Raw genomic sequence first — 16,995 nt, 5'->3', positions numbered from 1 at the left:
TTCATATGTAGACGCATTGCTCAAATGCAGTCACTCACAATTCACATTCCTTGGTCTTAGCAACTGCCTCCTAATTGGTCTTTTCATTGATAAAAAGTTTTACTTTGGGTCAAATACAGGGGCTAGCACACAACTTTTAAGAATTTTTTTCTTAAATCTTTTTTTTTAGTTTGCTAAGTTATTTTTAGTGGCTCCCTGACATCAAAATCAGTTGAACACCTCAGTTCAATGTCCGTTTCACTATAATGAACTTACAGCCTTCTCCTGAAGCCTTATTTCCTTGTTCTTCCTGATTGGACCTTATTTTCCTACTTAATTGGATTACTGGCTATTTCCTCACCATTGGGCCTAATTTCCACACTCTCCCTTACACTATTCTTACCTCAGGGTATGTTTGATTAGTACTTGTTATGGTCTGGATGTGAGGTATCCCCTGAAAGCTCATATATGAGACAACGCAGGAGTATTCAGAGGTGAAATGATTAAATTATGAGAGCTATAACCTAATCAGCAGATTAATCCACTTGATGGATTAACAATTTAAAAGGAATACTGTACTGGTGGGTAACTATAGGGAGATAATTCATGGCTGGAGAAAATAGGTAATTGGTGGCATGCCTTTGTGAGATATATATATATTTTCTTTTTGGGTACCACAGATTGAACTCATGGGCATTTACCACTGAGCCACATCCCTAGCCCTAATTTTATTGGATACAAGGTCTCATTGAGTTGCTTAGCGCCTTGCTAAATTGCTGAGGCTGGCTTTGAACTCCGGATCCTCCTGCCTCAGCCTCCCGAGTAGCTGGGATTACAGGTGTGCACCACTGTGCCCAGCTTGGTTTATATTTTGTCCTTAGCACCTCTCTCTCTCTGCTTCCCAGCTGCTATAAACTGTGCAGTTTTCTTCTGCTATGATATTCTGGTTTACCTCAGGCTCAGATAAGTAGAATTGGCCAACCATGAACTGATACCTTTGAAAGCATAAGCTCCAAATTAAGTTTTTCCTTCTCCAAGTTATTCTTGTTGGGTATTTTTGTCATGGTGGTAAAATGCTGATCGGCACACTAATCAATTTTTTAGAACCCTTTAAAAATATCAACTTGTCATAAAGCATTCCCTGGTCTCCAAAATGAATAAACTGTAATGCTCCCCTGATTATCCTGAATAATTGAAGGCTAGTTCTTTGAAGACTAGGATTATCACATCCCTTAAGGCACTTGTGAAAATTCCCCATCCAGAAATGTAAAATAATCTAGCTAATGATTTGAATTATTTGCAAACATTTCACCACTCCCAGATCTTAAGAGATAACAAAATCTAGGAGTAGTTAAGATACTTACCCATAGATTCTGAAGTTTGACTGCCAACCACTCGGAGCAGCATAGGCTGACTGCTATCTGACCTCTGTAGAGAGGTCGAAGGAGAAGATACTGTGGTACCATTCACCTTGGCCTCTGCCTGGGGCTAAGGCATCAAAAAGAAAACAGAATTTTTTAAATAATAAATGAATGTATAAAATAAAATGTTACAGAACTCAGGACCAGGAATTTTGGCCCATTCTACTTAGAAATCTCCCAAAGGTTATTGAATTTGGGATATTTTACTGTTGATATAATCTGTGGATTTTATCTTTGTATCTCAACTGTGCCCCCTCATAAAAAATGAGGAAAAAAATAGGGGTTCAGTAGAGCAAGATATTTATCATTAGACTAAAAGACCAAAATATTTGGAAAGCTATGTGAGAATGCTGAGACCACACAAGATCTTAATAATGCAATGGAAAATTCATATTTGGGGGAAGTATTAAGAAATACAACAGAGAATTTAAAATTCTCAAAAGCCAGCACCATGTCTGGACAAAGTCTGTGATAGTGCAGTAACTTGTTAGGTTTTTAATGGAAACTTAAAAATTTATGTGTTAAGGATCAGAAGAAAAGTCCAAAGGTATATTAGAAACTATAACTAATTTCAAAGAAGAGAGTTCCATTTCAAGAGGTAAATTTTGGAATTGTTTTTTTCAAAGATGCCTTTCAAATTGGTCTAATAAAAAAGATTTTGGCAGGAAATATCTTATATAAAAATGCACACTTGTTTTCCCCTTTTTATATCCTTTGACACCTAGCATTTTGCTGGGCACATTCTAAGCACTAAAGAATTGATGTTTATACTTACAAGAACTCTGAATTCTGTTTTTTAGTTTTGCTTAAGAGGGAAAAAATGAATGTTTGCAAATATCTCATATTAGAGAGATATGGGTCTCACTTGCTCCAGCAGCTGCCTCAGCCTGTGTAACTGTGACTCCAGCTGTTTATTATGATCTTCCAGGATTTGCATCCTGGCTTCCAGGCGGCCTTTGTGTTGACGTAGTAGCTTGGCCTCAGCAATGAGCTCAGCATCCCGAGGACTCTGTGGAGAGGTGGGCATCATTTCTGGAGGAGACGGCAGTGGGGACAGGCCTTTATGTTCATGTTGTTGCTTTAGACGATCATATTCTGCTTGCAGATTCCTGTTGGCATCATATAAAAAAAAGGAGGGAAGGAAAAAAAGAAATAAAACTGAATATCATCACCAGATTTCCTAGAACATGGCAGATAGAATCTGACCACCACCAAACAAGAGCAAGCAAAAGAGAGGCACTAATGAATGGTGTTTGAGATGATGATCTTACCAATGCTGAAAGAACAAAATAAAATTTGAAGCTTTTGACTAAGTGTGGAAGGGGCGATGCTTTTCAATTTTTTATGTTATACTAAAAGTCTCATGAGTGCTATGTTCAGACAAGTAAGCAGCAAAAACTGTAATCATTTTGCAAGTATTTCTTTATAATGAGATTAAATTTTTATGCCCCTATCTATACTTTGGTTTGCTTAAAAAAAATCAAACATTTCAACAGAAATGTATAAGAATACAGAAAGAGTATATCCATGTGCCCACCACCCTGCTTCAATCAATTTAACATTTGCCATATTTTCTTCAAAAATTTTTTGAAGAAATTAAATATGACAACTAAAGCTGAACCTCCCCCCACCATGTACCCCCAGTACCATACCATTGCCTCCTCACCATTGCTCCCAAGGAGATAATGCCATACTGAATTCCATGTCCATCATTACCATGGATGCATCCACAAATATTATGTTGAACTTAAAGATTCTGATATTCACCTGTTTGTTTTTTTTAATCTACAAAAACGCCCATTTCATGTGATTCAATCTCTAACATCATTATTTTGCATGTTCTTAAATTTTACATTTAAGAACTTCATGCTTAAGAATGTACATACCATTCTAAGAGTTGATTTTGCCTTCAACACCGTTTTGGAGATTTATCCACGCTGATATACAGTTTGTTATTTTATTGCTGTAAAGGTATTATTCTGTTGCTTGAATATGCTAACAACATTCTCCTGTCCGTGGGCAATTCGGTTGTTTCCAACTTTCCACTATTACAAATCATGAAGCAATGAACTTCCTTATACCTGTCTTTTTGGATACCTGTTTAAGAGATTCTACACAGAATACATCTTGATGTAGAATAGTTGGTTCCTAGCAGTATCTTCAGTATTGCTATATATCACCAAAATGTTCTTCTAAGTGGTTTTACCAACTTACTCTCTCTCCAATATGAATGGGATTTTCCATATGGCTATATTCTCCTCAAAAGCTTGGTTTCATCAGACATTCACGTTTGGGGGCAATCTGATGGGTACATTTTAATTTGCACATCCCTGATTACTAAAGGATGAATTTCTTTCATGTTAACTAGATTTTCATGTTTCCTTTACCCATTTCCCCACTGGATTGTCTTTTCTTATTAAAGTTCTTTATATATTCTACATGCATATCCTCTATTAGTTACGTGCACAGCAAATATTATCTCCTGCCCTTCTCTTGGTGTAGATTAACTTTGTTCATGGCATCCTACGGTACAAAATAATTAAGTTTCACCATATTTCTCTATGTTTCCTGCTTTTTAAGTTTTGTTTAAGAAAATCTTCCTTACACCTACATTTTAAAGTCTAAATTTTGTTTTTCACATTGAGGTCTTTGATTTTCCCAGAATCTATTTTTGTGCTTAGTATCAACATGTGATCTAAGTTTGCTTTCTGCCTATAGATAAAGAATTGAGCCAAAAATCTCATTCATTTCCCCCCGATTCCCCCTCCAATTTTAACAGTGCCTCTGCAATATATCAAGTGTGCATAAATATACAGTCATGCTTCTGAGTTCTCAATGCTATTCTATTGGCCTGTGATGTTTTAAATCAGTTGGTGTCTGTTAGCCTCTCCCATCCCCACTTTGTTCTTCATTAAAATTGTCTTAGCTATGCTGATATCTTTGATCTTCCCTATGATTTTAGTATCTAATTTTCATATTTCAAAAAACTCTTATTGAAATTTTGGACTTGAATCATACTAAATTTATAGAATAAACTGGGAAGAACTGAATTCATATTATCGAGTCTTTACACCCGGAAATGTGGCAGAGTTCCCCATTTATTCTGGTTTCTTTTTTGTCCGTTAATCATTTTTTTAAATTTTACTGGACTTTTTTCCTTTTGTTTTTCACGTTGAATGCTTAAATTATTTATTTTTTAATCTTTACCTTTTTTTGGTATCAGGAATTGAACCCAAGGACACTTAACCACAGAGCCACATCCCCAGCCCTTTTATATTTTATTTAAAGACAATGTCTCACTAAGTTGCTCAGGGCCTTGCTAAGTTCCTAAGGATGGGTTTGAACTCGAGAGCCTCCTGCCTCAGCTTCCTGAGCTGCTAGAATTGCAGGCATGAACCACCACACCCAGCTATCTTTACTATTTTAAAATAAATACATTTAGAATTACAAATTTGCTTCTTGGTAGTACTTTAAAGGTAGACCAAAAGTTTCGAAGTATTTACTTTAGTTTTTTAATTATATTTTGTAATCATTATTGCCATCTTTTAAGTTAATCTGCTGTCATTTGAGTGCAGTTTTTATATTTCCAAACATGTTTTCAGTGTACATTTCTAATTAATTTGCATTTTAATCAGAGACTACCTGTATGATACTGATCCTTTGAAATTTAGCAAAACTTCTTTTTGTGATCTAGTCCATAGTCACTTTGGAAAATGTATCCATTGAGCACTTAAGAATACATATATTTTCCTCTCTGAAAGGCAGAATTTCAAAATACATAAATTATGCTAAATTTGTTATCCAAATAGTCTACACTGTTGGGATTTTTTGATTCTTTGTAGTTATCAATTTTTCTTAGAGGACTGTTGAATATGATGGATTTGTTACAATATCTCCTTTTAGTTCTGTTAACACTTATTTTGACGCCTATGACATTAGATTCATAGAAGACCTTGATTGTTCTTGGCTTATTTTTTATGTAATATACCTTTTTGTTCCAAATAATGTATTTCCATGCATTTTATTTCATGTAAGTATTTCTATGGCTATCCACTTTCTTTTCATCATACTCAATTGATGTCCAAAGAAATATAAAGAATATTAGCATATGCAATGGTTCCAAATGCCTTAGGATTCAGAGAATCAAAAGTGACTGATTAGAGCTATTCAAATCTTTTTTCCAGTTATAACAAGTACCAAATAAGATGGCGTGTTTCAGTTTTTCATAAATGATATTTCATCAGGTTAGAGAAACTCCTACCTACAAACATGGAGATATGTTATCTATGAGAAAAGACAGAAAATATAAGTGGTAAGAAAACTTTGCCCATTGTCCAGTCTGAGAAAATAAGATAATCTCATGACCTGGTTTCATATTGAGGAAATTTGCGGGTACTAGGGATTAAACCCAAGGGTGCTTTACCATCTTTTAATTTTGAGAAGTGTCTCACTATATTATTTAGGGTCTTGCTAAGTTGCTGAGGCTGGCCTCGAACTTGCAATCCTCCTGCCTCAGTGTCTTGAGTCACTGGGATTGCAGATATGCACCACCATGACTGGCTAGGGAAATATTTTCTATTGTTCCGTATCTGGAAGGAACATTCTACAGGGGATGACATGTCTTCCAAAATGCTCAGTTTGAAACTGCTAGATGCCCACAAGGAAGCAGACACAAAATCCAATATACTATTGGTTTGTTGTTGTTTTTAGTCCTACCCTGTATCTACTATTACAAGCTTTCCAGGAATTTATTTAAAGTCAAAGAAAATCAATGTATGATCAATGTATGATCATTTTCATCTATAGGAACAGAATCTCCAATCTGTGCTCATTGAAATCCTATTGCTATCAATCTTCAAGGATAATTGTTTATACAGTTTCTTTCACAGCAATCTGTTTTGACAAAACAATGATAAAAAGAGCTTTATCAAAACAAATTTACCTTACTAGATTCTGCACACTGACCTTCTGGGTCTGAATCAATATATGTAGCTGTTTGCATTCATTATATCTATTTTCTGACCCCTTAACAGGCCATCAGCTAAGTGTTTCTGTGAACTTGAAGCAGCATCCAATGTTCACAGGGTCTCATTCCATAGGAATGGCCTTCTATCCCCTCCCTACTTTGCAATTATTCACTAAAAGAATATTATCCTTATTGAAATGTTCCAACTGATGCTCCTGCTCCCCAGTTCTGGGAACTGAATCCAGGGGCACTCTACCACTGACCTACATCCCTAACCCTTTTTAATTTGAGACAGAGTATTGCTAAGTTGTCCAAGCTGGCCTTGAATTTGTGATCTTCCTGTTTCAGCCTCCCAAGTCTCTGGGATTATAAATCTGCACCACCATGCCCACCTCTGACATTTTTTTCCATAGAATAATATTCAAATTTTTCCTTTCTACCAGATTGGGTCATTCATGATGTTTCTTTTGAAAATACTGTTTCTAAACATGAATTTCAGATAGTAAAACAAGCAATCACTGTCTTCCCACCTATTTTTCACAAAGGTACTGACATAAGACTACCTTTTCTAGAGAGATTTTCCTGGGTATCTTGATTCTGCATGTCTTGTTGTCCGCAAGGTTCTCCTTTTAGGAGTCATTTGTAAGTGTCTTTGTTCAGGAAATATGGTTTAGTATATACAACACATACATTTCTGTTTTTGTGTTTTCCAGTGAAAAACAGAAAAGGATCATTATAATCAGCTAGGGCTTCTCAAAGCTGTGCTGTAAAGAATACCAATTGCTCCATGTAGGCCTTTCTTTCCTTCCCAGATGTTTGAAATTTCTCTTGGGAGACCATTTCCTTAAAGACTCACATCCTTCTTCAATTCTAGAAGATTCCTAGCTATTATGGCTTCAAATATTGCCTGCCATTTCCTCCATTCTCTTCTTCTGAAAGCCCTCAAATATACTGCAAAATGAACCCCTAAAATATACATAGTAAAGTACACTTTAGAGTGTTGTCTTCAATTCTCCATTTCTCTTAATTGCTCATTTAAATTTCTCATCTGTTTCTCTTAGTGCTATGGATAGTAAGGTCCTCAGCATCCTTCTTCTAATTCCCTCCTTTACCTGAATTTTGGCAGGAATTTGAGAGTTCAGGAACGTCAATGATTAGTTTTATTTGCAAAGTTTCTTGTTATTTTAGTTAACGGCACTCCCTAACTTAGTCTCTTGAACATACTGAATGCACTGGAATGATCTTCGTTCATAGTGTTTTATCATTTTATATTCATATAGCCTTAATTCATCTTTTGATGAATTTTTGAGGGGTAGGGAGCTACCTTATTTCTTTAGTGCTTTGGATACTGGTTTGGAGACACATTTTGAAAGGGATGTTGTATCTATGATCCTTTATAAATCCTCTGTATCGAATTGTTTGGTGACTGCACTCACTCACTACTCAGGAGTGTATTGTATAGAAGCAGATCTTGTATTGGTAGTTTGCAGCTTCTATGTTGAGATGTATGGTGATGTCACTAATTCCATCACTAGACACTAAGGCATATTGGTTCAGATCCTGGACTCAAGACTATGTTGCTCTCCTACCTATTGCACTCTTGATTCTTCCCCAGGCTCTATTCATAAGGTCCATGGCTGTATACAAGCTGTAGCTCCCCACAGTAGTCTAAATTGTTCTTGCTCATGTTCAAATGTGTATGGGTATATATCTCTCCAGGTATGTTTTTGTAGGGCCCTGATTTCAAATAGTAATCTTGTAGGGAGAATTTTAATCCCTATGACGAAAGCAGGAGCTGAAAGTTTACAAACTTAGCTCACTCATTGCTCACTATGACTTGTTCTGCTCCCTGCTCTGCACCCACCTCAACCTTCATTTCTAGTAAAACCCAGCTGGATGTTTTTCATTGTTCACTCCATATATTATCTATACTAGATAAATGGTTGGAGCAGAGAAAGATGCCTTCAAGCAAGAGCTAATCTTATCTTAATCAGAGGCCATCAGGCAACATTGATTTTATAGACATATATATGTAGTTACGGTTTCCTTAGTATTCATTCAGACCTCAATTTGCTAGGGCAGGATTAAATGAGTCAAATGTACAATTCTCCTTAACAGACATGAGACAAAATATAAGCCACCTTGGGGCTGGGGATATAGCTCAGTTGATAGAGTGCTTGAGGCCCTGGGTTTAATCCCCAGCAACACACACACACACACACACACACACACAAACCCACCTAGTAAAATCAATAACAAACTTGATTATGAGGGACTAGTTTTCCCTCCTGAGACCCTGAGGAAGAACAAGCTGTCATGCCAAATGTTCTAAAGTCAGAAATGGCTCAAAAGAAGTATCTTGGCCAATAACCAAACAAAACACGAAGTTCTTTAAGTCTTTGAAGGTATTTACAAAAGTTCATGAAGAATATCAAGAAGAAATGATGCATAATGGGTTGAAGTCCAGATAACTTTTCTTAAAAATTTTCTAGTAAATGCAGTTCTGGTCACAGAGCTGTGTTGGGACATATTTTTGTTAGGGGTTGGTATATTAGAGCTATTTAGCCCTAATGAATTAAACTATTTTCTTATATTTAAGAACATCTATGCAAGTACCTTCTAAAGTATGTAACAATGTATTTTTTTAACATAGTATTTGTAAGGCATGTAGGGGAGCTCATTTCCATAAATGATTGATAAGACTCCACTGTTCCAAGGTAAGTTGCTGCAAGGTGAATTTTACCACATGTACACAATTCACTGATTTTAACAGTCGCCTGTCAATTTGTATTGTTGTTAATAATATTTTGCTTTTCCTGACATTGTACATCTCTCTCTTACTAATTCTCCAACTGTTAAGATGTAGCCATAGAGTCATTTCAATCCAGATAATTATATGTAAGGAATCAGGCAACAACTCCACAGAGAATCTATTTACATTCTTGATTATCTTGTAAATCATATTTTTCTGGTAGTTCCCTAAAGAATACTAATTCAAATTCATGCCACATGGCTTCTGTCACTACAATTTCTTCCTGTAGCCAGTCATCCTAAAAAAGTTCCCTTTCCATTATTAATTTCTTATTCTCTATATAGCTCAAAATATTTGCATTCTACAACTACATTGATATATATGATTTATTAATTTCATATCACAAAATATATAAATTTGGTTGTTCAGACATAAATTTACATTAAAAAATTTCCTGCTGGGCATGGTGGCACACACCTGTATTCACAGCAGCTTGAGAGACTTAGACAGTAGGATCATGAGTTCAAAGCCAGCCCCAGCAAAATCAAGATACTAAGCAACTCAGTGAGACCTCGTCTCTAAATAAAATACAAAATAGGGCTGGGGATGTGGCTCAGTGGTCGAGTGCCCCCGAGTTTAATCCCCAGTACAAAAAAAGAAAATTTCCTAACCAACTAATACATAGAGGAGATGAATCAAATTGGCAAAGCTTATTGCCTTCCCTCCACTTGAGGAAAGTGTGAAAAGTGCCTGGACTCTGCAGCAATAACTATAAGTACCCCTCTGGCGGTCATAACTAGTATTATTCTTCCTGTAATTTCTATTAATATACACAGGTCAAGTGATTTCAATGTATACCATCTACTCTTTAAATGGAACTACCCTACCAGGTGTAATTATAGTTGAATAAGGATATTTTTAGAATAAAGAAATGAAGGTCATTTTGCAATGACCAATATTATACATTAAGCTGTATACCAAATCATGAGCATACACAGGGTCTATTTTGTAAAATAGAATAACTACAAAGGTCTGCTTCTAAAAGGAATAGACCCAAAGAAATCCAGCTTTACCCTCATACAGTATTAAAAGCAATGAAATCATATCCACCCAAATCTATATGTAGGCAAATGTAGTAAATCATATAGAACTATTACAGTAACTATAAATTTAGCAAGTTAGCAGCTTCTTAAAAAAAAGACAAATTATTCTGCCACTGTGATGCATTTTTTTAAAATGGAAATTGCACAGAGCCTTTTCAATGACAATAAAAATATTTAAAGCTGTACTGTAAAATTTTATCAAGTACAAAGTCAAAATACCCTTAAACTAGGTGGAAAAGACATTCATAAGCCTTGGCATTACTAGTGTTAATTAAGAAGAAATCTCACAGAGTGGGAAGTAAGAGTATGCATATTTTAGGTCTGCCTTAAGCAAACTATAAAAATGGCAGGACCCCCAGGCTCCTGTTTCTAATTCCCTTAACACTGTCCCCCTTTCAGGCATTCAGAGCTCTTAATACCAACTCTTTTCCTACTGAAATTTGCTCAGTATTAAGGTTTTATAAGACATTTAAAACTTACTAGGTTTTTACAATAATGTATGATTTCTTCCAGTGATATCTGCATTTTAAAAGAGACGTCAAAGTATGTAAAGACAAAAAAAATCTTTGTTCCATAGAGAGAAAAACTGAATCATACATATTTTTTTGACATGTTCCGTTTTTTGGTGCCTTTTACTACCTGTGCTTGAGGAGGGAATTAGAGCAGGGCTTAAAAGATGGTCTTAGATTCAGAAAGACCTTGATTTACTCCTTGCTGACTCTAAGCAACAATGATTTAAGCATTAACCCCATTATTAAGATTAATAAGTCAGTATGATCTATATGTCTATATTCTATATGTAAAACTTAGAACCATGCTCAGCCCATCCTACATGTTTGATAAATGCCAGTTACTCTCCTTGTTCTTGCTTCTTCCTTTCCATATTTTGCACTTTTTAGACTTGGAAACTGAGGCATGCTGAAAACTCTCTATCAAAAGATAGCACTTAAATTCTCTGAAATGAAAGTAATCTATTAAGACTTACTGATCTTAGCAAAAAATAAACATATACAGTGGTTAAAAAGTGATTCATCATTCAAAATTTGCCCTAAAAACTTGGGTTTTAGCCACTAGCAGTTTCATAGATACTCAATTTTGGAATTATTGCATATTTCCCCATAATCTGTGCTTTATCACAACTGAGCATTTGGGCAAAGTGAAATCAGTGACTTAAGATCATTAGGATGAAATTTCCTTGGATTTGACCAAATATGTGAGACGAGTGACAAAACTGATACATATATCCACAGATTTTTGCTGGAGTAATGTCTAGACCAAGTCTACAGGATTAACATTGTCTAAATATTCTCCATTTTTTGGATATGCTCCAACTCACAGATCTGTATCTTGCTTGAATTCCAAGGGATAGAACTCAACTATATTAACTGGCTTTAGTTTCTTTATACTTACAGATTCAGATTTGTTTGTTTTATAAATTCCTAATCAGGGGCTAACAAATTATTGCCTACAAAATAAATGTAGTAATGAAAAGTTCAGGACTAAGGCTGTAGTTCTGTAGTACAGTACTTGCTTAGCATGCAAGAGGCCCTGAGTTCCATCCCCAGCACCATACAAATAAAAAAAATAATGTTCAATACAAGAGGAAAATAATTCATAGGAAATCCTAACCATTGTATCTGGAAATGAGGCAGACAAACAAAAGCCAAGATAAAAATGGTACGGTTGGTCTTCACTACTCAAATGGCAAACTAGGACTGGAGAGGCTTTAAAGGTGGGTTACTCTAGTCCCCAGGAGTATTACCACTGGGAAAAGTGAGTCTTGATTTTTTCAGACAAATATAGCCAAATATCAAATTTCCATTGTCTGTGGTCAGCAAAAAGCCATAACAGCCTCTAGGAGAATCATAATTTTAAGCTTTGTGTATTCCAGCTTGAGTCTCTGATGTGTAGTTAGACTCAGACTTAAGTTCTCCCAATAAATTCAACTTGATGGCCTGTTTTTCACTTCCTGGCATGCACTACTAAACATTCTTGCCATATCTGATCTTATGGCCTCCTGTATTACAATGACAGAACTAAGAATTGTTTCTTTCTAAATAAGTCCCAGTACCTATACATAAATGTTCATGGCAGCATTACACATAATAATAGCCAATAAATGGAAACAAATCAAATGTCCATCACCTGATGAATAGATTTAAAAATCCCAAATACGTATACGATGGAACATTATTTAGTATTGAGAAAGAATGAAGTACTAATACATGTTATAACATAGATGTCCCTTTAAAACATTATGTAAAATGAAAGAAGTCAGTCACAAAAGACCATATGTTGTATGATTCCATTTATATGAAAGGTACAGAATAAGCAAATCTGTATAGACAGAAAGGAGATTAGTAATTGTCTATGGCTAGGGGTGTGGGTGGCAGAAAGGAAGAGCGACTGAAAATAGGTATTTGGTATGTGTCCTTTTTTTTTTTTTTTTTTTTTTTTTGGTGATGGTGCTGGGGATTGAACCCAGGGCCTTATACATGCTAGTTAAGCACTCTACCAACTGAGCTATATCCCTAGCCCCTCCCCCCATGTGTTCTTTTGGGGTGAGGAAACTATCCTATAACTGTGTGATGATGGCTGTGCAACTCCAGCAAATATTCTAATCACCAGTGAATTATATAGCATGTGAATTTTATCTCAATAAAGTTCTTATAAAAAACAAACAAACCAATTTCTAGCTGGGTGCAGTGGTGCATGCCTGTAATCCCAGCTACTTAGGAGGCTTAACCAAGAGGATCCCAAGTTCCAGGCCATCCTTAATAATTTAGTGAGACTATCTCAGAATAAAATTTTTAAAAGAGCCAGAGATGTAGCTCAGTGGTAGAAGCCCCTAGGTTGGATGCCCAGCACCACAAAAACAAAGCCAAAACAAAACCAAAATCTAAAACAAAATAAAAAACCCAACAACAGCTGGGCGTGGTGGTGCACACTTGTAATCCCAGTGGCTGGGGAGGATGAGGCAGGGGGATCGTGAGTTCAAAGCCAGCCTCAGCAACTTAGCAAGGCACTAAGCAACTCAGTGAGACTCTGTCTCTAAATAAAATGCAAAATGGGGCTGGAGATATGGCTCAGTTGTTGAGTGTCCCTGAGTTTAATCCTCAGTACCAAAACAACACCACCACCACCAGTAAGTGAAGTTCTGAATTCAATCTCCTAATGTTCTCTCTCTTACTATGAAGGAATCAGACTTTAAACCCTGACATAAAAGAAAAATGCTGTGCATATGCTTACAGAATTATTTACACAGAGACTTAACATTTTCAGGTGATGAGTTTAAAAAAGAGCCCCTATATAAATCTATAGAATGTGTGAGTCTGGTACACACAACTTAGATGTTTTCAGTTTAATAGAAAATGAAATAACAACCCTGACAGATATTTTAAGGAAATTGAGGAAAGATTAATAACAGAATAATAAGATAAGAAATGAGAAAAACAAGGAGCCCCAAATCCACAGGGCAACAGGAAAACTCCAAAAGGCAGTCATCTACCCATTTACACAACATATCTATGGAGTCAGAACTGTGGAGATAATGATATGAGACACTGTCCTTTACTCTTGAAGATCTCACATTTCAGTATGTGTGATACAGTTTAGTTCCACCATGATAATGGACTTCACACAAATGTAAAATGACTCATGCTTACTGCTAAAGCTGAAAATACAGGTCATTTCCACTTTTGAAATTATTACCTTGATTTATTAGGATATTATTGAAAAACATAGATTTATTTAAGACCTATAGTGATATCAGACAGAGTGACACCATGAAATAATCCAGAATTTGGAGACATGGAAAAAGGTCATCTTTTAATTATCGAGATATTTATAAAATAAAATGGATATGGTTAGCCATCTGCAGAAACTATCCATTTACGAAAGCAAAACACACCAGGAAAGCATTTCTAAATGGGCTGCTCACAGAGAAGTAAGTGGGCATACCCAATTACAATCAAGTATACAAGGAGGTCCTTGGTCTTCTTTTGACACATAGTCTTTTCCTAGGAGGATGCTATATTCTCCCCAGGCTTTAACCTCCTTTAAGCCCCTGACTACCTGTCCCCACAATTCATTGCTCCCCAATCCAGACTTCTCTTTTAAAACTCCACACCTGTCTTTCTAACATTCCTCTGGATAAGTCTATTAGCCATGGGCTCTATGAACTGGAACTTGCTAAGCACCAAGCCACACAAGGTTGATAACATTGATCATTCATCTCCTTTAAAATTTCAATACCAGAAAATTAAAACAAAAACAAATTCAGTACCAGGAAGGGAACCAGCTTCTTTAAGTGGTGATATTACACAGAACCATACACTAGCTACATATCTTTTAAACTTATACTTTGATCTTATTAAATCTTCTTTTGAGTTGAAGGTTACACTTGTATTCTTATTATAAGAAAAAAGGAAAGAAGTATCCTCCCAATATGTTGATTATACATCTTTACACCACAATCCAGGAGATACCTCAAGCTACAACAGGCTTTTACATCTAACTCCTTCAAAAGCAAAATTCATTAGCAATTGTGAGAAACAAAAGTTGCTGTCTTTGGTAAATATCTTTCCAAGTTTAGTTAACAAGAACTCCATATAGCAAGTTAATTGTGTCAAATTACTGGTAGAGACTTTTGTTGGTGGCTTGGTTGAAAAGGCAGGTTATCCAGAGGGATATTCCACAAAGAATATAAAGAATTTTCTGTGGTCATGGGAAATGATTTAACCTTTGGATTTTCTAGACTAAAGCATTCTGGCCTCTGGCTCTATAGGGCAATTGCTTCACTACTAGGGAATATCAAAAGCTTCTTTTGTGAGCAAAATCCAGGCTTTACTTGCACATACTTGTTACAATTCTTTCCTCTGATGTTCCTAGAAAGACAATGGTTAGACTTACCTCCTACAGCAAAGAGCCAACTATCCTATCTCTTTCACTGTTTTTTTTTTATTATTTCTATTTTTATTTCTTTTTGGTACTGACTATTGAACCCAGACATGCTTAACCAATGAGTCACATCCCCAGGCTTTTTATTTTGAAACAGAGTCTTGCTAAGTTGCTTAGGGCCTTTCTAAATTGCTGAGGCTGGCTTTGAACTCATTTTCCTCCTGCCTCAGCTTCCCAAGTTACTGGGATTATAGGTCTACACCACCAGGCCCGACATTTTTTGGCTGGTTTTTAAAGTTTAGTACAGACTTGAATTTCTTTACCAAAGAGTGTTCCGAGCAACATTGGGTTAAACAAAGCTCCTTGGGTTTCTTTACTTCTAAACTCTTCTATGCAAATGCTAATGTAATTATACTTTCCAATACAAATGTTTCCAAAGCTTACCAGTCCTTGGAATAACTTTTCTTAAAAGTACCTCAAAGGTATTCTGCAGAACACATTTTGAGCAACAGTAACCTATATCCTCAGAGAACTATTATCATTTCTTTGGTCTTTAATATGAAGCCTTGTGAAATTACCAAAAGCCACTAAAAAAGCCACATAAAATTTCCCTTGCTCTTTGTTATGAAAATATTGATAAAGGGCTGGGGGTGTAGCCCAGTGGTAGAGTGCCTAAGAGGCAGAAGGCCCTGGGTTCAATCCTCAGCATCAGGAGGGGAAAAAGTGTTGGTAAGGACACTGCCAATAATCACATCAAGTGAACACCAGTAGAGTTCAGGAACAGGCCAGTGACACACACACATGTAATCCCAGTGACTTCAGAGGTTGAAGCATGAGAATCAAAAGTTTGTGGCTAGCCTTAGCATCTTAGCAAGACCATGTCTCAAAATTAAAAAAAAATAAAACAGGGCTGGGGATATAGTTTGGTGACAAAGCAGCCCTAGGTTCAATCCCCAGTACCTAAACAAATAAAATAAAAAGTTCAGAAACCTAAGTTTGCATCTGTTGCTAGTTGTATAGAATGTCCTTCATACTGTAACCCCAAGTTTCTGTAAACAGCCTTGCCTTCACAGGGTTGTTGTAAGAATTAAGATAATACATATACTGATCCTGTCAATAGCAAGTACTCATAGGAAAGCCACTTGTTTTGTTGTTGCTATTATCATGTAGAGCCAACAAAACTATAGTGTTTCCTTAGAATGTTGTATGCTTCTTTCATTCAATATTAACAGAATGATAAATCTTTGTTTTCTCTTATGGCTCTGACTACAGGGAATTTCCAACCAAATCTGAAGCTCGACTATGCTAATCCTGACTATGTCCACTGATCTATATATCTGTGGGAATCTTACTGCTATGGCTTTGTAAAAAAATCCTTTTTAGAAAGTGTACACATAAAATCAATATAAGAATTTCCACTTGAATGTCCTCAGGCAAACAGAATGTTGTAGGCCCAATTTATAATTCTTTCTTTCTATCCACTGACCCCTTTGCATTTCAATAGTTTTTCCTGTGTGCACTGTTGTTTTGTTTTTGTTTTAGTACTAGGGATTAAATCCAGGACCTTGTGTGTGCTGTAAGCACTCTACCACTGAGCTACGCTCCCAGCCAACCCAGCCCCCCTTTTGAAGTTGTAGGTGGACACAATAGCTTTATTTTTGTGTGTGTGTGTGTGTGGTGCTTAGGATCAAACCCAGTGCAATCTACCACTGAGCACCAACCCCTGCCCCAGCCTTTTTTAGATTTTATTTTGAGACAGGATCTTGCTAAGTTTTTCAGGATGGTCTCACTAGTGGTTCTCCTGCCTCAGTCTCCCGAGTAACTGCGATTATAGGCATGTTTCACTGTGCCAAATTTCTTTCAGATTTTTAATGA

The 16,995-nt window shown here is 36.1% G+C and overlaps 1 protein-coding gene across 23 annotated transcripts in view; it reads right to left on the bottom strand.

Annotated features, from left to right (window-relative positions):
• Dmd (dystrophin) overlaps positions 1 to 16,995 on the bottom strand; it is a 2,094,227-nt gene that overhangs the window by 27,414 nt on the left and 2,049,818 nt on the right. For all 23 annotated transcript variants that reach the window (XM_078034984.1, XM_078034996.1, XM_078034982.1 and 20 more), the window contains 2 exons: positions 2,266 to 2,509; positions 1,344 to 1,467 (listed from right to left, as the gene is read on the bottom strand). In XM_078034984.1, the coding sequence (XP_077891110.1) occupies positions 1,344 to 1,467; positions 2,266 to 2,509 (368 nt within the window). The remainder of the gene's footprint in view (positions 1 to 1,343; positions 1,468 to 2,265; positions 2,510 to 16,995) is intronic.

This window comes from Ictidomys tridecemlineatus, chromosome X (assembly GCF_052094955.1).
Source record: "Ictidomys tridecemlineatus isolate mIctTri1 chromosome X, mIctTri1.hap1, whole genome shotgun sequence".
Classification (NCBI taxonomy): Eukaryota; Metazoa; Chordata; class Mammalia; order Rodentia; family Sciuridae; genus Ictidomys; species Ictidomys tridecemlineatus.
This window is presented reverse-complemented; position numbering and strand designations above follow the sequence as displayed.